This window comes from Trichosporon asahii, assembly GCF_000293215.1.
Source record: "Trichosporon asahii var. asahii CBS 2479 unplaced genomic scaffold scaffold00006, whole genome shotgun sequence".
Classification (NCBI taxonomy): domain Eukaryota; kingdom Fungi; phylum Basidiomycota; class Tremellomycetes; order Trichosporonales; family Trichosporonaceae; genus Trichosporon; species Trichosporon asahii.
Window position 1 is genome coordinate 111,351 of NW_014040918.1, and position 18,750 is coordinate 130,100.

An 18,750-nucleotide genomic window follows, 5' to 3' on the forward strand; every position below is an offset into this window, starting at 1 on the left:
ATCGCGTCACGGCCCTTCAAACGTGCGAACCTGGTCAATCAGCATTCGCGATCTCGTGGCAGCTCCCGTGTACGACGCGAACCACGCATTCATGAGTTCTAACGAAAGTAGCTGATAACAGTTGACCTCGAATGTGTCGTGTAGCCTGTTTCCGTCAGTAATCGGGGCTATCTTCAGGCCTGTACTTTCACCTTTAGCACTCCCACTCCACCCGCAGCCAGTACACAGCGCAGGCTTCGGGCCAATCGAACGCAACTTGCAGCGAGCCTCTGGATGAGAGCAGCGGGTCTCCGCACACTACGCCCCAGAGGTGTAGTAACTCAACCCCAACCCCAGCCTGATGGTGACACTGCGAGCCGCGGCGCAAGTGTGGGCGGTGAACCACTTGTTAGTGCAAAACTATCTTGTCGCCTCAGCCTCATCGGACCTCGCGTCTCGGATACTCCGCACGCTTCAGAGCAGAAGATAAGATGGATCACCCTCAAAACCCCATCCGATCCTGCTCAGCCACCCTCGAACTCAAAGACTGCGCCTTTTCAACGATGCGCAGCTTCGTTCTGGTTTGTGAGGTCGAGCATCGACGCTGCTCGACGCAGTGGCTGCCCGAAGGCTTTTAAAGCGTCGACTGCTCTCTTCCAGACGCACTTTGCCCTACTGACTCGATCTCTACACAGTCAACATGTCGCCGCTCCCTCGCCCTGAACAGTTCCAGTCCACGGCAGTCCAGTTTGACGAGGTCGCCCTCAGTGATACGGAGGAGCCATTTGAAGACCGTGGCCACCACGGGCGCCGTAGCCACGAATCGACCTTCGACCATATCGTTGACGGAATCGCACGTCGATTGTCCGTCGAAGCCGCTGCCAGGGGCTGCTAATCTCTATCGCCCGCGAACAGAATCGAATACCAGCCGGCCTGGCTCCTTTAGTAGCATCCATAGCCACCGGCGCTCTCGTTCATCTCAACATCGTGGCTCCAGACAATCATGCCAATCTCCTCACGATCAGTCTTCACAGCAGAATCGAGTAAGATGGCACTCGCACGTTCATGATCGATCATCAGAACGCCCACGACCGGGTGACCAGCTCGCCGTCAGCGAGGACCAGGGCGGACACCTGCAGCGCATCGACTCAGAGAAGACCTTGGCCAGGAGTGACTCAGATCTCAGCTCCAAGGGCTCCCTTGCTGAGCGGAAAGGCAGTAGCGATGTTGTTGGGAACGTTGATTGCCTCCCTAGGCCTCCGGTTTCAGACGACTTGGAGAGCTACGTATCGACACTATACTCGGATGCTGGTATCCCCGAGTTGTCGAAGACTCGGAAGATCATCCTTGGAATTGTGGTGATGTTCTGTCTCTTCATCTCGGTGAGCTAAGGCAGACTATCGAAGCTAACCTGCAGTCTATGTCTTCCAACTCGGTGATTCTCACAATCCCCCGCATGTCCCGTGACTTGGGTGTCTCACAACTCCGAGCGCAATGGGTCGCATCGAGCTATACCCTCTCGTACGGCTGTTCGTTGCTCATCTCGGGCCGGTTGGCCGACATCTTCGGGCGTCGCTGGCTGTTCCTCGGTGGCATGCTCACTGCGGTTATCTTCACATTCCTCTCCGGCGCCGTCAAGATCTTCATCCCCCTTTGTGTCATTCGCGCCATTGTAGGCGTCGGACTCGCCGTTGCTACACCCGCTGCGTTCGGCATCGTCGGCGTCAACTTCCGCGACCAAAAGTCCAGGACGATTGCTTACGGCTCCATGTCCATGGGCAATCCTGTCGGGGCGTCTGTGGCCATGATTGTCGGAGGAGCCATGGCTAGCGCCGGCGGCAGTGGATGGGAGTATCTATATTATGTTCTCGGAGGTATCGCCCTCGTTCCCTTGGTCCTCGGCTTCTTCGTCATTCCGAAGGATCCTCAGCCAGAGGGTCCCGTTGACAAGCGCGTCGATTGGTTCGGAGGCTTCCTCATTACCGCCGCCCTCTGCTTCTTCACGTTTTCCATCACTGAGTCCGGCATCGCCGAATCCGGCTGGCGGACACCGTACATCGTCGGGCTCCTTGTCATTTCCATCTTGCTGCTGGTCGCCTTTGGCTTCTGGGAACGATATATCGAGAATCACACAAGTCTACCGCCGATTGTCAAGATGTCCATGTTGAGTCGCAACGGCTTCGGCTTAACGAAAGTGTGCCTGACCGCCTTCCTACCCTTCATCTCGATCGCGGGTTGGATCTACCTCGTTTCGCTTTATTACCAGGACTACAAGCGGTACTCTCCGTTCGGCAGCGCGTTGCATTCACTTCCCGCATCGCTTTGCGGAGTCATAGCCGCCGTAGCCGTCATGTGGGTCGTGCCTCGGTTCCGTGCGCCACACATCCTGGCCGTGGGCGGCATTCTTTCCGGCGCAGCGTGCATTCTCTACGCGGCCGAGCCCGCCGGCACGTCCTACTGGGCAATGGAGTTTATCGCATGCTGCTGCCTCCCTTTCGGGGCAGACATGACTGTTGCCGTTGGTTCCATCCTGATGAGCAACATGTCGCGTGACGATGAGCAGTCCGTCGCTGGCGCGTTGTTCCAGACCTCGGTCCAGATTGGCCAGGCGCTGGGCACCTGCGTCACGTCTCTCATCGTCAGTGAGGTGCACGCCAACACCGGTGACATGCTGCAGGGTGTTCGTGCTGCGTTCTACTTTTGCTCCGCGTTCCCTTGGGCGATCGCCATCTTCGCTGTCTTCGGTCTCCGCAAGATTGGTCTGGCGAAGGACGTTGGTCTCGGCCGTGCTTCACACTGAGACGATGCCCGCAACATGCTTCGGGCGCTTCAATCAATTCCATTAAGATGATTGTCACAACTACCAATGCTATGCACTGCTGTTTACGTTGCGGCGGTGCCATCCACTGACGCGTTGACGTCAACGGCTGCGGATAGTGTGGCACTTGCTCGCTAGTCTCCCCGCAGCAACTCAGATCCACCTCCACCCATGAGAAGGCTAGTCCACATCTCCACTCTATTTAAGATGCTCTGACAGGTGTCTGTACACATCCATCCGTCTGTCCCTCACTTACTCCACGACACCCCCTCGACCTCCTCTGCTTCGCGTCCGGAACACTCTCAGGTCTCTCCTCTGACATCCACCACCTATCCTCTGTTCAACCACATGACCAGCGCCGAGAAGCCATTGCCTCGCCGGAAGGCCAAACGCGTTAGCGTGCGGGGCAAAGGCTCAGTGTACCCCAAAGGTCTCAGTGCCCCCATCGATCACGCGCAGCCCAATTCCAACGCCTCGCCTTCAGACACGCCAAATGTTTCGATCGACGACAAAGCCACCGCTGCTAACCCTCCCTCCTCTTCGACGACCAAGCTCAGAGTTCCAGCCACACAGGAGCCTTTCGTGTTTGGCTCCGGGGCTACTGCCGCCTTTCATCCTCCCGAACCTCCTCTCAGCGATGCTGCCCTTCAGGCAATTGAAGACCGCGTCGACTCACGTGTCCGCTCCCAACACAAATCCCTCCAGACTGCTCTTGGGTTCCAGATCAACGCCCGCCTTTCGGCGGGATTAGACCGTCTCAAAACCGCAGCGCGAGAGGAGGTCAGACTGCGCAGCCTTGCGACGCTGAACTCCCTCCGAGGTGATCAGCACAAGGCCCAGCAAGTCCTCCTCCTGCAAGCCGAAGCACAAGTGAGCGCCGCAAGGGCACACTTAACGAACTGGCTTCAGGATGAAATCCAGAGCCTGTGTAGCGCGCAGAAGGCAGAGGTTATAAAGCGGGATACGGCGTATGCTGAGCTTATCCGAGAGTTGAGGGATGAGATGGAGGCTCTGGCTGGCAGTGTGGATGCTGTGTCGCGCGCGGAGAGGGCGGCGATGAAGGATGAGCTGAAAGACGAGCTGAGGGCCGAGATAAAGGAGCAGCTCAAGGCCGAGCTCATGAACGAACTTAGGGCCGAGCTTCGAGGAGAGCTCGCTACTCAGCACGTTCAGCTCGGTGCCCGTCTGATGGCGGAGTTGGCGCCAGCTTTGCGAGAGGCCGATGGTGAGATTCCCAAGCTCGAACCTCCCGCCCGATCCACCAACTACCCTCCTAACAAGCCAGCATCCAAAGACCAGGCCGACCTCTCTTCCACCTTGTTGGCTCGTCACCTCAATTCAATGCCGCCGCCCGCCAGCGCCGCCCGCCATCCCCAGGTCAACACCGATAACCAATGCAGGAGCCCGAAGGAAAGGCTCGCCGCCATCGTCAAAGCTCTCGCAGACGGCACGCTGGATGATGAGACGCCGTCTCATTCTGCTTCCACTATGCAGGGTTCGACGCCCGGTGCGTTCTTCGGGCAGCCAGGGCTCCAGGCTTTGAGACAGTCTGCGTACGACAGTTCTGACTGGGACTCCGACTGACAACAGTCGTGAAGTAGCCCCAAGTCTGTTGGTCAAGATGGACTGAGCGTGTCGTAGAGCAAGCGCTGTACAGTATGGAGTTGTAGTCCCAATGTGACATAATCTATTAAGACGCCCAATGGCTCAACGAGGTGAGCGCTCACCCCCGCAAGGGCAGGTCGCGGCAGTGATACAACGAAAACTGTTGCAGCCATACCAGTCAGACGTACGCAAGTCAGCCTCAGCGCATGCAAGGGCCTGCCTTCCCACTTGCGGGCCCATAGCACCCGGGCATGGTTCGTTGAACTTTTTTGTTTGTTCAGGGCGGAGGAGAATTATCAGATAAAGATCCCGTTCCTAGGCACGCCCCCGTTCCTGGGTTCCGGTGTCGGTATCCAGTGTTCCTGGGTCGGCCGACCTCCAGGGTTTGCTCTGCATTCCAGTCGGACCCCTGTCACATACCCCCTGTACGTATCCCCGCCGTCGCGGCAGCTCAAGTTCGCCGCTCACGGTGCCCGCCGCCTTGCTCTCCGGTATCGGTCATTGCGATTTGAGGTCAGGTACGCGCTGGCCGAATGACACTCTGTTATTTTCACACTGATAACTGTTGTTGTTTCACTTGTTTCCATCTTCAGCACTTCCATCCGCAGCGACACGACCATGGCCACCGACGCTGCACCATCTGAGAAGAGGGCCGACACGCCCGTGCCCCGCCGCACGATGCTTGACTCTGCCGTCCACGTCACTCTGAAAGACGGCCGCACCCTCGTCACTTACCGCGCGGGCGACGCCGATGCGGCCGACCTTATCCTCTTCGAGTCCGGAGCGACTACGGCGGGCGCGTACTGGGGTCCCACCGTCGAGGCCATCGAGGCGCAGGCCGCTTCGGCTGGCCGTTCAGTCCAAATCGTAGCCTACGACCGTTCCGGATACGGCGACTCTACTCCCTTCAGCGACTGGCGAACGCTCGACGACATGGCGAATGACCTCGGCGAACTGCTCGACCAGCTGTCTTTCGAGCGCGCGGTCCTGGCCGGTCACTCATGGGGTGGGCCCATCTGCCGTGTCGCGGCCAGTCGTAGGGACCTGAGTACGGTCGCCGGTATCGCCCTCGTGGACGCAACCGACGAGCACTGCGAGAACTACTACACATGGTACCTGTGGTGGATGTTCTGGGCGCGCTCGTGGCTCTTCCAGCCCTGGGCCATCATGGGCACCTACAGGCAGCGGAAGGAGGGCATGCTCGCCAAGTTTCCCGAGCCGTATCGCGCCGCAGCCCTCGAGGCGGGCACGACGTACCATGCCGCCCGCGCCAGTGCTTATGAGCTCAGCAAGATCCCCGCCCAGCTCAGGTGGCTCCTCGACAATCCCGCGCATACTGGCGATATCAACGTGACGGTTATCTCGGGACAGAAGATGCTCACACCCGGAAGCATGAGGGAGAAGATTACGAATGCGCACAAGGCGAGGGCGGAGCGGATGGGTGAGCTCGGCAAGTATGTCCCCGCGCATAACTCGGCGCACAACATTCCTAACGATGAGCCGGAGCTTATCGCCAAGGAGTGTCTTGCCTTCTTTGGCTACTAGTATTTCGTTCGGTTTCCCTTTACATAGAAGCTCGTTGGGTATTCAGTTATGCATAGGCTTAAGGAAGACCTCTTGTCACTTCGGCATTGCTTCTCACTAGCTCTAGCACCTCTAGGTGCACCGTTTTGCGCCAACACCTGTGGAGCAGGATACCGACGCTGATGGCGTCACCTCCGACCGTTGACGAGCTGAGGACGGCTACCGATCGGTAGATCAACAGATTAAGGTTCCATGGGCAGATCGCCTCTCCCTCATAAGATCAAAACTTCTGCACTTTTCCAAGCACAACTCGTACTCAGGCTATCCGGCAAGCGTAACAACGGTCCGACTGATCGTCATCGAGGCGCAGCCCATTTCTCCGCGCCGATCAAGCCCGAAAGCCACGTCCTTTCCAAGATGAACCACCTGATGCCAGGCTGGTGTCCAGCTGACATTCGGCGGGTTGAGATCCACCTGCCGCAACGCCTCCGACATGCCAAGTATGCGCACCAGTGCGGTTCGGACGACAGTGGCATGCAACAACAACCGGCTGACCAACTCGTTTACACACAGTGAGAGCGTTTATTCCGTCCACGGCGATTAATTCAGGGTCGGATGGCTCGAAACCTCCGTGGACGGGGATTGCTGGTCGGCTAGTCGGGCAGCAGCTAACACCTTGCGTCCTGACGGCCTGGTTCGCGGTTCTTGCCCAGTTGAGACTCCCAGATGGTGCTCATACTCCTTGGGCATACACAGAGAGCGTCTCGTGCTTTGGAGGGCTGTTAGGTGAACTAACGGTAGACGCCGCACCAGCGAATGATCGGCCGAACGAATTTTGGTGAGATTACCGCCTTCTCCCTCCAGCACCCGCTCAGCTCGTTCTGCAGCTGGATATGCATGGTATACTGGAATAGCTCTCAAGTCTCGGCATCTCTGTACAGCTTCCCAAAATGAGCGGCGAGCGTACGCCAAGAGGTCCACCGTTATGAGCCCCTCCGGTGGTGGATGTTCGGCTGGAAACCTTAACCCATGTCGGGCCCGCGTCCTAATCTGATAAGAGGGTGATTGGTCACCGACACACGCCCTGGCTCCTCCCTGCCGGCGTCCCTTCCGTCCTCGCAACTTGCCCAGGCACAAACCTTCACCCCCCGCGCTCAGGTTTTCGCCATCGCGCTCCTCTTCACCCATTGTCACCCTCCCCCGCCTTTCTGCTCCCCTCAGCTGGATCTCTGCCCAGAGCGAGAAGCTCCGACATTCCCCCTCCCACGCTGTCCCACCTGGGCCCATTCTGCGCCATCCGCGGTCGTCGTGTTCTTGGCAGCACGCTCTGGCCCTGAGACCTAGTCCATGTGCACAGACGCTTTCGACCAACAGCTGTCGGTCGGTTGAACACCTCCCCCTGCCTGCTGCCCGGAGCCCTTCCTCCGGACGCAAGCCGGACGCCCCAATGCGGTCCCGGTAGCGTATCTGATACGGGCGCTGCCCTGTGCGTGCAGACTTTGGAATTTTGCAACTCTGTGAACCCGACTCATCGCAGCAGTCACGGCTTTCAAACCACGGTTTATCGGCCGATGCTGAAAAGGGGCTAACCGTTCTTAAGCAGCCGACGTCGAGCTCTCAGACGGTCCCCAGCAACTCTCATTCCACACATTCTCCACCATGAGTGCCCAGCCGTCACAACAGCCGGTGCACTACAACGCCCAGCGCGAGGGCGACGTCGAGTTCGCCAGCAGCAGCGATGACCACTCTGAGGGCGCGTCCAGCAGCACGACCGAGAAGCGCGGTATCGTCTCCGCGAACAACATCATCTCCGTCATCACGCGCAAGGACATCCAGATCGCCTATGTTGCGTGAGTTGCCCTTGCATCGACCGCCACTGACTCTTCAGGTACTTTGTCATGTCGCTTGCGGAGACGTTCGCCCAGTACACCCAGTCCCCCTTCACCGCCTTCGCTACCTCGGCGTTCAAGAGCCACTCCCAGCTCGCGGCGGCTGGTATCATCTCCCGTGTCTTCTCGATTGCCACCTACACCGTCGTCCCCAAGATTCTCGACAACGTCGGCCGCATCTCGCCCACCGCGTTCCTCGTCTTTGTCGTGTTTCAGATCATTTCCGACGCCATGATGGCGGGCTGCAAGAACGTGCAGACGTACCTCGGCGCGCACACCTTCACGGGCATTTCGGGCACGGGCCAGGGTATCACGTCCCAGGTCTACTTCGGCTCTACCACCAACATTGTCGAGCGTGGATTCTACAACGTCGCGGCCGACTCGTTTTCCCACATCATCTCGATGTACTCTGGCGCTGAGATTGGTGGCCGCATCCTCGACGACTGGGGCAAGGAGTCTGGCTGGCGCTGGGGCTACGGTATGTGGTGCATTATCCAGTTCGTCATGAGCATCCCCTTCCTCGCTATCCTGTACTCCTGGACGATGCGCGTCCGCCGCACGCCCGGCATGGACCCTCTCCCCAAGCGTGGCTCGGTTCTCTACCAGCTCTTCTCCGAGTACGACGTTGTCGGCATGGTGCTCCTCGTCGGCGGTCTCTGCCTCATCCTAGTCCCGCTCACCCTCGCCAAGGGTGTCGCTTCCGAATGGGACGGAAGCAACATCGCAATGCTCTGTGTGGGATGTGTTCTCACGCTCTTCTTCGTCCTCTGGTCGCTCCCCAAGCGCTGGCGCCCCAAGTGGCTGTACAAGCCTTCGCAGCCCCTGATCGGCTGGTTCGCGCTCAAGAACCGCTCTCTTGTCGCCTTCATCATCATCAACGGATGTGACTTCATGTCCTACGCTATCATTCAGACCTACGCCCAATCCTACTTCCAGGTCGCCGCTGGTCTCTCCGCTGCCCGCGCGACGCAGGTTGACAACACCATCCGCATCACCTTCCAGGTCTTCGCGCTTGCCATCGGTATCATTATGCGCTACTGGACGTGGATCGCGCGCAAGCTCGGTTTCGGCCCTAACCGTCACTTCCACACCGCCTGGGCTATCTGGTTCGGTATCCCCGTCGGTCTGCTCTCGATGGGTCTCGACATCTACTTCTTCTCTCGTCCCCGCGCCTCGAACGCTATCGGTTGCTTCGTCGGTGCCAAGGTCATGTACGGATTTGCCCGTGCGATGTTCCAGACCTGCGGCCAGGTCCAGATCCAGGCGGCCGCGAAGCGCGAGAATCTCGGTGTCGCGACCGGTATCTTCTACATGGCCATGTCGCTTGGTGGTGCCATTGGTACGGCCGTCGCTGGCGCGATCTGGGCCAACGACCTTCCGGACCAGCTGCGCGCCAACCTGCCCGCGGCGTCGAAGGCGCTCGCGCCCAAGATCTTCGGCTCGATCAAAGTCGCCATGGAGTACAAGTACGGCACGGAGATTGGTGACTCGATCATCCAGTCTTACGCCAACACGATGCGCCTCCTCGCCATTGTCGCGACGTGCATCCAGGTGCCCATGTTCATTGCCATGTTCTTCATCCACGACATTGGGCTGACGGAGGACGAGCAGATTGTCGAGGCTGGACGCAGGATTGCGATGGCGAAGCGCAGCGAGAGGGAGGAGATCGAGAAGCTCGAGCGCGAGAAGGCCGACAAGCTCGACAAGGAGGATGCGTACGCCGCGACGCCCTCTGACACCGTTGACAACCTCAACGAGAAAAAGTAATTATACATCATCACTCTCTCTTGGTAACGAAATAGTACACACATCAGTACAGGGTATCATGACTCTCTAATTCTCAGATTATACTTCCGAAATGTGCATGTATAATCAAGTACTCAGCAAAAACATGAACTCGGTGGGATGGTACTTGTTGAGTGTGATGTGCACAGCATCGCGTTTCCAAAACCATTCCTTCCCACGGGTGTCACATGAGGTCACCATCATTCACGCTCGGAGATACATTAATGTCTCTGTCCCGTATCCAGCATCTTCCACGACCTCACCTACGTCCTACTTCCTTTCGTCTGCAACCAGATGGCAGATGGTGATGAGGTCCAGAGCAGATTCGGTGGAACCAAACATGGGACCCCGCAATCCTCAATGAACGTCGGAAGGACATCTGTGTGCTGAGACCCAACCCAAATGACAGGCTGAGGGCAGGCCGAGCAGTCTCTACGGACTACAGTTGCACTCGCACTCACCAAGCACGCACGTTTGCGAGTGGTGGCTTTGCAAGGCAGTGTACGCTGGCGTCGGATCTCGCTCAGACGCAAGTGTGATGAGACAAGGGTGGCCCCTGCGCTGTCGGGTCGTGTGAGCTGCACACTCTTTGAAGGCGCAGGAGCTCCCGACAACAGTGCTTCAGTAGTTATTCAGGAAAACGCACGTTTCTACTCGGTGTCTCCACCCAGCCGAGCTGCAGCTGCATCAAGCGATAGTACCAGCCCACTTTCGCCCTCGCTTCGAAGTCGACCTGTCTCACTATGAGCAGCAATGTCGGTGCGGTGCAGATCTACGTGTCGGTCTCCGAGAACCCGGTCACCTCAATTGCCTCAAGACCTGTCCCATGCTCGGATCATATCGTAGACGCCACCAGCAACCCGAGACCAAAAGGTATTAAACCTTGCCAACAGTGGTCATTCCTCTCCAGCTCACAGTCGCCACCGCCATGCGCAACACAACCTCTGTCAACCTCTATCTTCAACGCGAGGAGAAGATCATCAACGATCGATATGCAGAGCAGCTGCGCCAACTTCAGAAGGCACATGCTTGGCATTACACCACCTGGCCTTTGTATCTCGAGTTGCGGGGCAAGCTGGAGGAGAAGCGGGATGCGGACATTTGCCGCTTGCATGACCAGGAAATGAGTTGGTGCCACCCTCGGCAGGGCTGACAGCGCAGACGGTGACATCACCAGTGTGATCCGCACGATCGGCGCCGGCAACACTCCCAACACTCGCCACGACGGCGGTAATGGCCACAGAGGCGGAGGCGGCGGCGATGGGAGTCCCTTCGGCATCAGGAGCGGCAGAGATCGGGGAGACGCAAGTGGAGGTGGAGGCAGAAGCAGCAGCACCCCTTTCCCCACCAACGGGGCAGCTCGTACGAGCGAGAACCACTCTCCGGCTCCCGGCCGCCCGCGCACGCCCAGACGCAGCCTCGCTTACGGTGTGCGCTTCAGCCTACCCCCCGATGCCAAGGTCGAGGACACCGACTGTTCCGGTCCGCCCAGCCCCATCGTTCCCACACAGCTGCAGACCTCGACCCCCACTGGCATCCAGCGCTCCGAACCAACAAGGCGCACGGAGCCGTCTAAGAGTCTCGAGAAGTTGAAGGAGACTCAGACACTCACTCGCTCCCCGCCCCCGCCGCGCGTCCGAACCCGAAATGTCCGACTCCTCTACTGACGTCTTTTATTCCGCCACTGAAATCTGCCACGCGGTCGAGAAACCCTCGAAACGGGAAACACCCGCCCGCCGGACGACCGTTGCAGCGGGTGCGAGAGATGATGCCTCGCTCGTCTCCGTGCCCCTCTCAGACCTGGACGACACCTCCTCGTTCTGTTCCTCCTGGGCCACTTCCGTCGCCAGCGCATGCAGCGACGACTCGCACAGCAGCGGCAGCACCGTTATGCTGCAGCCCCCCATCCGCCCTTCTTCACCTACACATTCCGTCGCCGGCTCCATCGTCTCCATCCTGCCCCTGCAGAGCGAGAGCCACACCTCTCCCTTCGCCTATGCCGCGGGACGCCGCACCGTGCTCTTCGAAGAGATGCTGCTGCACGCCCAATCTTGCGTCAAGAATCGGCAGGTGCAGGCCCAGCTTGAGGTTTGCAAAGTCAAGTTTGCTTATTACAATGGGTGCAAGGAGAGAGGGAGGATGACGGCAGAGCGCATCGTGGCGGGGCGGGAGAAATATTTCGACAAAGTGAGGTCGCTGGCGCGGAGGGAGGGAGGGCCCGAGCTGCAGAGACACCTCGACGGACTGGTGGAGCAGTTCGCGAGCGTTAACTTGTAAGCTGATGTAGACGCGGTGTTCGGTATAACCATAGAGAGTTCTCGCTGTCGATCATGTATATATCGCAAATGATGATGCTCATTCCGGATAATTGCGGTTGGGGCGTGCCGCAGGTGCCTAGAACCATAGATGGAATCCCTGATTCGCATCGCTCGCGATTAGAGAGTCGGGGATCGCATAAGCAGTCCCCCGTGAAACAACTTTCCAGACCAGGTCCCAGCTGTGTTCAAGAGGCAGAGCGCGTTGGCGACAGAAGAGGATGATCAGCAGTTGTAGGCCGGGCTGTCAACATCGCCGACTCGCCGGGGGTTACAGTTTCAGGTTTCATACTATTCCTGCCCTGAACCTGGGTAGCGACAACGGTATCGTGGCTTATCGTTAATTTGCCTGGCCTGTAAGTCGTAAGCAGACCACCTCTGTAGAGGCACTTCGATGTACACAGATGGAACGTGCTACTCGTCAAACCTGAGGTCAGCTGATTCCGTACCGCATGGTGCGCAGGGTCATTGCTATGTAGTAGCAGAGACGATGTTGGAACACCGATACGCTTCTTAGCGAAGCGTTGGCGCATCGGAAGTGCTTGTTTGTCGTGCTACCAACCAGTTAAGCTCAGTTCTCACCCAATTCGAGGCCGTGACCACGGGCACAACCGATTGTTCCCCCCCGTGGCCCCGGCCAGCCGAAGGACGCTCGTCGCTTTCGCCCCGGTCTCCTCCCCCATTGGGGGCTTATCTCTTGTCCAGCTCCTCCATCTCTATTCACAACAGCTGAGAATCATCAACCATGCCAGGGAAGTTGGCTCGGTGCTGATGGACTGAGCTCACGATGAACTAGAGGAAGGAATATGAGGGTGCTCGGAGCGGAGTACATGTTTAGTAATATTTTCTGAATGATACAGCAAGTTTGATGTCTTGCATCATGGCTGAAGAGGAAGAGGCAGGAAGATAGGCAACGCATGGGCCAAAATGGAGAGAAATTCGGTGAAAATTCGCCACAAAACAAGTCTTCCATGTCTGCCACACCCCCCTCCACATCCGCCTCCACTGGGCCTGCACTGGTCTAGGCGCGGCCACATCATCCTTGACAGAAGCGGGTCTCTCCGTTCCCAGCGGAGTCTGGGCAACAGCGACACTGCGAAACCCCCCTTGCGTCCCCACAACTTTCAGCGCTTCTCGACAAGACAGGGTTCACTAGGCCCCAGGCGCAGCTCCGTGCACGCCGAACTCGCCGATAAAATCCAGACTCGGAGTCCGAGGTGAGCTGGAATCTGGAATGACCGCCAATCCTCATTCCACGGCAAGAAGCAATACGAGGAGACGTACTGCCACTTAAGGTTTGCTCGTTTGAGCTTGGAGCTTGTCATCTCGTGATCTTCGTTCATAGGAGGAGAATGGGTAGAGCCGGTGAGGTCCATTAAGATTGTCCGACGTCATTTATCTTCCGAGCGAGCCGAGTTGCGGGCAGGATGTGGCACTAGCAATAGTTACGGTTGGCACATAGCTGTCATCAGCATCGGCGGCCTCACCTGCTTTCTTGGGGTCGGGATATGCGACGCCGGGGTCAAATTGGTGGCTATGATGACGAGATGGAGCGAGCTCGGCGAGCGAAGGAGCAGTTAGAAAGACATAAAAGGCGGCCTCCAAATGCCTCTATAAACTCACCGCCTCTCCTCAATCACACCACACAACAGCCAGCCAGAAACCACAGCCATGTCCTACACCCGCTTGAACAAAGATGACGCCGCCGTGCTCCTCATAGACATCCAAGTGGGCCTCAACTCCCTCGTGCGCGACATAGATCCCGACAAGTTCCGCACCAACGTGCTCGCCCTCTCCGACCTGGCCGCGTACTTTTCCCTCCCCACCATCCTGACTACATCGTTTGAGGACGGGCCCAACGGCCCCATCGTCCCTCAGCTCAAACAGCAGCACCCAAACGCGCCCTACATCCCTCGTCCGGGTCAGATCAATGCCTGGGACGACGCCGACTTCGTCGCCGCCGTGATGGCGACGGGCAAGAAACAGCTTATCATCGCCGGCGTCGTGACTGAGGTCTGTGTCGCTTTCCCCACCCTCAGCGCCCTGAAGGAGGGATACGAGGTTTACGTCGTGACAGACGCGAGCGGGACGTTTAACGCTCTCACGCGCGATGCGGCGTGGAGCCGCATGAATGCGGCCGGGGCCCAGCTCATGAGCTGGTTTGCTGTTGCTAGCGAATTGGCGAGGGATTGGCGGAACGATGTACAGGGGTTCGGGGCGTTGTTGCAGAGACATATCCCCGACTATGCGGACCTTGTGACCGGGTACGACGCCGCGAAGAAGGCGGGCGAGGACGAGGAGAAGAACTCCAAGTAACCAAGCTGCGCCAAGTAGCCTTCTCAGTAAATCGCAGTGAGATGCAAGAGCAGTGCGGAATGCGATGCACATACATACCCCAACTCCAAGGACGTAATAAGGAAGGCGCGTAAATGGATAGTTTTTGAGATTGGTTTCCTGATGACATGTGCGCACTCTTGCATCGGAAGTCGTGGACGTGGACTGATTGCCGACCGGAGACAGAATGGCCGACCCCGAACCACCACACTCGTCAAAGGTGGGCATGATGGAAGTGTTCCGGAGGAGGGCCGACATGTCGGATGGGCGGAGGGTGTAAGCGGTGGTGGAGGCCGCTCATGGCGCTAGTGGAGGTCGGGCCGGAAGTGAGTGGGAGATGCCGAAGGAAGACGTGGAAGGCTGCAGCATGTGGACGATGTGGAATCGCTGTGTTCATAATTGGCTGAGTGCGGTAATGTGATCGAAGCAAGTCAGGCTGACTTCTCTGCTGTGAGTTGCTGCATGGGGAAGGCTTCGGATATGCCGCAGGCTTCCTGTGATGAGTGAGCAGCACGCTGGAACAGATCACAACTCGTGATCAAGCCTCGTTTTGAGTTCAATCTGAATAGAGTTCTGATAGAGTACTCGAGACTACGCTGTCGATGGCAATTCCTTCGTAGACATGCTAAGGGATGACTGACTGTTGATGATGAGGAAGACAAGGAATGATGTCCATTGCCGCAAGGGGATCTGGTAGTTGCGGCAATGGTGGATGGTTACGTAACCCTTATGATCGAGGAGGAAGGGCGGGATTTGGCTCCGTGCATTGGAAATGGGAGTATCACACAATCGGAAGAGGGCCGTGCAGTAGTGTGGCTTGGGCAACGGTCTCGGCAGCCCGGGCCCCGCTGGGCTGTGGGATGTTTGGTTCCGCGATGCACGGATCACCATTTCCACGTTGCTCGAGCTGTGGCCTATCACGGCGGACGGAGCCGGCGAGTGACACAGCCTATCGCATCGCCGGTCGCAGTCGTCACACCGCCCGCTGCTAGTCTACCTAGTCTACGGCTGTCGCGTCCGACGTGGCCACGCAGGGAAGACACCCGTTGGCTCCCTGTGGCTCCGCGCCCCCCCCCGCGCTGGGCTCGCTGGGCTCGCTGGGCGCCTCAGGCGACAGGCTCCAAAGCTGCAAAGCCGAGTCTCGCCTATGCAGGGAACGAGGTGTCTGCGTGTGCGTGTGCTGTGGCCGCCGACTGCTCTCTCCGTTGGGCACACGTCGGACGACCGAGCAGCGGAACCATTCCTAGCCTGCATTCACACTGGCACACCCTCCCTCCCCACAGCATCCAGTCCGCCCGCCCAGAGATAAAAAGATCCATCCCCACCACCTCTTCTCCCACCACACACACACACACACTCACACTCACCACCCAAGTTATCCCACCCAGCGCACACCACCTGCGCACCACTGTATTCTTCGTCCCCACACGAAGTTTATGTTCTCGAACTCCCTCTGCAGCGCCCACAACTCTCACCGGTGAGCTAGCCTGTCCTGTGTCCGCAGCTAACATCCAGCGGTATCAAGCACACTACCGCGGCCGGACTTCTAAAGTACTAAGTTCAACATGTCTCCCACGGCTCTCAACAACTCCAACGGTCACCATGACTCGTTCACCCTGCCTCCCAACGCGGAGCGCAAGGTCCACCCCTCGGCCGCTCGTGCTCCCGCCGACCTGATCAAGGTCGAGTCGGACTCTACCGAGTACACTCCCGAGGGTATCAAGTCCAAGTTCACCGACCGCGGCGCCGAGGTCGTCAAGGACAAGGACGGCAAGTACACTGTCAAGAAGACGGAGAACACGTTCGAGTTCTTCACCAAGACCAAGGTCGGCCGCGTCGGTCTCATGCTCGTCGGTATCGGCGGCAACAACGGTACCACTGTTGTCGCTACCAACCTCGCCAACAAGCACGGCATCTCGTGGCACACCAAGGACGGCGAGCAGCAGCCCAACTACATTGGCTCGCTCGTCCGCGCCTCGACCGTCCAGCTCGGTGTTGACCCCGAGACCGGCAAGTCGATCTACGTCCCCATCTCGGACATGCTCCCCATGGTTCACCCCAACGACTTTGTCATCACCGGTTGGGACATTTCGTCCATGCCCCTCGACCAGGCCATGGCCCGCGGCAAGGTGCTCGAGTACGACCTGCAGCGCCAGCTCGCCCCTTACATGAAGGACATGAAGCCCCTCCCCTCAATCTACTACCCGGACTTCATTGCCGCCAACCAGTCTGACCGTGCGGACAACCTGATCCCCGGCAACGACAAGCAGGCGCACCTCGAGCAGATCCGCAAGGACATTCGCGAGTTCAAGCAGAACGAGAACCTCGACAACGTCATTGTTCTCTGGACCGCCAACACTGAGCGTTACGCCGACATCATCCCCGGTGTCAACGACACTGCCGAGAACCTGCTGAACGCGATCAAGTCCTCGCACGAGGAGGTTTCTCCCTCGACCATCTTTGCTGTCGCGTCCATGCTCGAGGGTGCTCCCTTCATCAACGGCTCGCCCCAGAACACCTTTGTTCCTGGTGCCATTGAGCTCGCCGAGCAGAAGAAGGCCTTCATCGGCGGTGACGACTTCAAGTCTGGCCAGACCAAGGTTAAGTCGGTTGTTGCCGAGTTCCTCGTCAACGCCGGTATCAAGCCCCTCTCGATCTCGTCGTACAACCACCTCGGTAACAATGACGGCAAGAACCTGTCGTCTGCGCGCCAGTTCCGCTCCAAGGAGATCTCCAAGTCGTCGGTCGTCGACGACATGGTCGCGGCCAACCCGGTCCTGTACGACCACACTGCGACCAAGGAGAAGCCCAAGGGCGAGCACCCCGACCACATTGTCGTGATCAAGTACGTTCCCGCCGTTGGCGACTCGAAGCGCGCCATCGACGAGTACTACTCTGAGCTCCTCATGGGTGGCCGCAACGTCATGAACATCTTCAACGAGTGCGAGGACTCTCTGCTCGCCACGCCCCTCATCTTTGACCTGGCCATCCTCGCCGACCTCCTGACCCGTGTCAGCTACCGCGAGGTGCCCAAGAACGGTGAGGCCGGCGAGTTCCAGCCCCTGTACTCTGTCCTCTCGCTGCTCAGCTACATGCTCAAGGCGCCCCTCGTCAAGCCCGGCACCGACGTCGTCAACTCGCTCAACCGCCAGCGCAACGGCCTCGAGCAGTTCCTCAAGGCCTGCCTCGGTCTCGAGAACAACGGCGACCTCCTCCTCAACACCCGTGTCTGGTGAGCTGGGTCGTGGGCCCCAGCAGTAATTCACCGTGTGCTTAGACCGGGTTAGAGTGTGGGATGGAAGCTAACCGTTCTCAAGCGCCCAAAGGCCAAACTGTTTCGTAGTTGAGAATAAGAATGATCGAATGTAATGATAACCCCAGAAGGCGAGCGGCGAAGCCGCGAGCAGATGCACTGTGCGGAGAGGGCGGTATGGTCAGACCGTAAGCTGAAAGATGAAATAGCAAGGTGCAGTAACTGGTGACGATTGTGGCAGTAGAGATTTGGTTGCAGGTACCCCGGTGCCAGAAGTGGAGAGCGGTAGAGTCGAGCCGACGGCAGTGCAGGCAGTGGGAGAGGCAGACATGTGGGGATCTGGCCATCTCACTCAGCTGCGCCCCGGTGTTGCGCCCTTCGCGCCCTCGTGCCCTTCGTGCCCTCGCTTTCTCGTACTAGCGCCCTCTCTTCGCACGAACAGACACCTCCACGGCCTCCACGTTCGTCTCACATTGATGGATCAACCCTCCATTCTCTCATTCTCTCATTCTCTTATCCTCACATCCTTTCATCCCCTCATCAACCCTTTTTGGATATTGTCTCGTGGCTCTTCTCGACAAGGATGGGAGAGGAGGGGGAAGAGGTAAGAGCGGGGTGTGAGTTGTCCTCCAGCTAGACTTGAACTGATATCAGCGCCACTCTGAGGACGAGGGTGAGCTGGAGTTGTGCGCCTCCGCCGTTCTAGCTGACGATCAGGGTGAGCTGCACCCTCTGGAATCATATAGCTGACGCTCAGTCCGGATGTGCTACAGCGCGGAGGAAGCGAAGCTGACGGACAGGAGACAGGTGAGCTCAAGAACCTGGGGTGGTGTAGCTGACATCCAGCCACGGGGTGAGCTGGAAAGATGCGCCGTACTAGCTGACGGTCAGAATGTAAAGCTGAGTAAATCCTGGGCAAAGCTGACCACTCAGTCCTTGTGAGCTTCTGCAAGCACTTTTCTAGCTGATGGACAGGGTGAGGCTGCGTTCCATGCTTGGGTATAGCTGACTCTCAGCCACGGGTGAGCTGTGGGATGCACGGTTCTAGCTGACGGTCACAGTGTAAGCTGTGGTAATCTTGGACGTAGCTGACCGCTCAGCAATGTGAGCTCAAGGGAACCGGACTCAGAGCTGATGGACAGGGTGAGCTAAATCTGCCGGACCGTATAGCTAACTCTCAGCTATTGGGTGAGCTGTCGGTTGCAGTGCACTAGCTGACGGTCACAGTGTAAGCTTTCCTGCCAACAG

The 18,750-nt window shown here is 58.3% G+C and overlaps 7 protein-coding genes across 7 annotated transcripts; all 7 read left to right on the forward strand.

The window, feature by feature from the left end:
- Positions 1–679: 679 nt before the first annotated feature.
- Positions 680–2,779, forward strand: A1Q1_06282 (uncharacterized protein; the record flags this gene model as incomplete). The annotated part of the gene is made up of 3 exons (XM_014327886.1): positions 680–843; positions 977–1,337; positions 1,397–2,779. 3 exons carry the CDS (start codon positions 680–682, stop codon positions 2,777–2,779), a joined length of 1,908 nt encoding a protein of 635 aa, XP_014183361.1.
- Positions 2,780–3,145: 366 nt separating this feature from the next.
- A1Q1_06283 (uncharacterized protein) lies at positions 3,146–4,381 on the forward strand (the record flags this gene model as incomplete). Its single annotated transcript, XM_014327887.1, has 1 exon — positions 3,146–4,381. The coding sequence occupies one exon, from the start codon at positions 3,146–3,148 to the stop codon at positions 4,379–4,381; it is 1,236 nt and encodes a 411-aa protein (XP_014183362.1).
- Positions 4,382–5,020: 639 nt separating this feature from the next.
- On the forward strand, positions 5,021–5,947 carry A1Q1_06284 (putative hydrolase; the record flags this gene model as incomplete). Its single annotated transcript, XM_014327888.1, has 1 exon — positions 5,021–5,947. One exon carries the CDS (start codon positions 5,021–5,023, stop codon positions 5,945–5,947), a length of 927 nt encoding a protein of 308 aa, XP_014183363.1.
- A 1,638-nt stretch (positions 5,948–7,585) lies between these two features.
- On the forward strand, positions 7,586–9,582 carry A1Q1_06285 (uncharacterized protein; the record flags this gene model as incomplete). Its single annotated transcript, XM_014327889.1, has 2 exons — positions 7,586–7,776; positions 7,815–9,582. 2 exons carry the CDS (start codon positions 7,586–7,588, stop codon positions 9,580–9,582), a joined length of 1,959 nt encoding a protein of 652 aa, XP_014183364.1.
- A 1,665-nt stretch (positions 9,583–11,247) lies between these two features.
- A1Q1_06286 (uncharacterized protein) lies at positions 11,248–11,877 on the forward strand (the record flags this gene model as incomplete). Its single annotated transcript, XM_014327890.1, has 1 exon — positions 11,248–11,877. The coding sequence occupies one exon, from the start codon at positions 11,248–11,250 to the stop codon at positions 11,875–11,877; it is 630 nt and encodes a 209-aa protein (XP_014183365.1).
- A 1,709-nt stretch (positions 11,878–13,586) lies between these two features.
- On the forward strand, positions 13,587–14,231 carry A1Q1_06287 (uncharacterized protein; the record flags this gene model as incomplete). Its single annotated transcript, XM_014327891.1, has 1 exon — positions 13,587–14,231. One exon carries the CDS (start codon positions 13,587–13,589, stop codon positions 14,229–14,231), a length of 645 nt encoding a protein of 214 aa, XP_014183366.1.
- Positions 14,232–15,814: 1,583 nt separating this feature from the next.
- Positions 15,815–17,485, forward strand: A1Q1_06288 (inositol-3-phosphate synthase; the record flags this gene model as incomplete). Its single annotated transcript, XM_014327892.1, has 1 exon — positions 15,815–17,485. The coding sequence occupies one exon, from the start codon at positions 15,815–15,817 to the stop codon at positions 17,483–17,485; it is 1,671 nt and encodes a 556-aa protein (XP_014183367.1).
- Between the last annotated feature and the right edge of the window lie 1,265 nt (positions 17,486–18,750).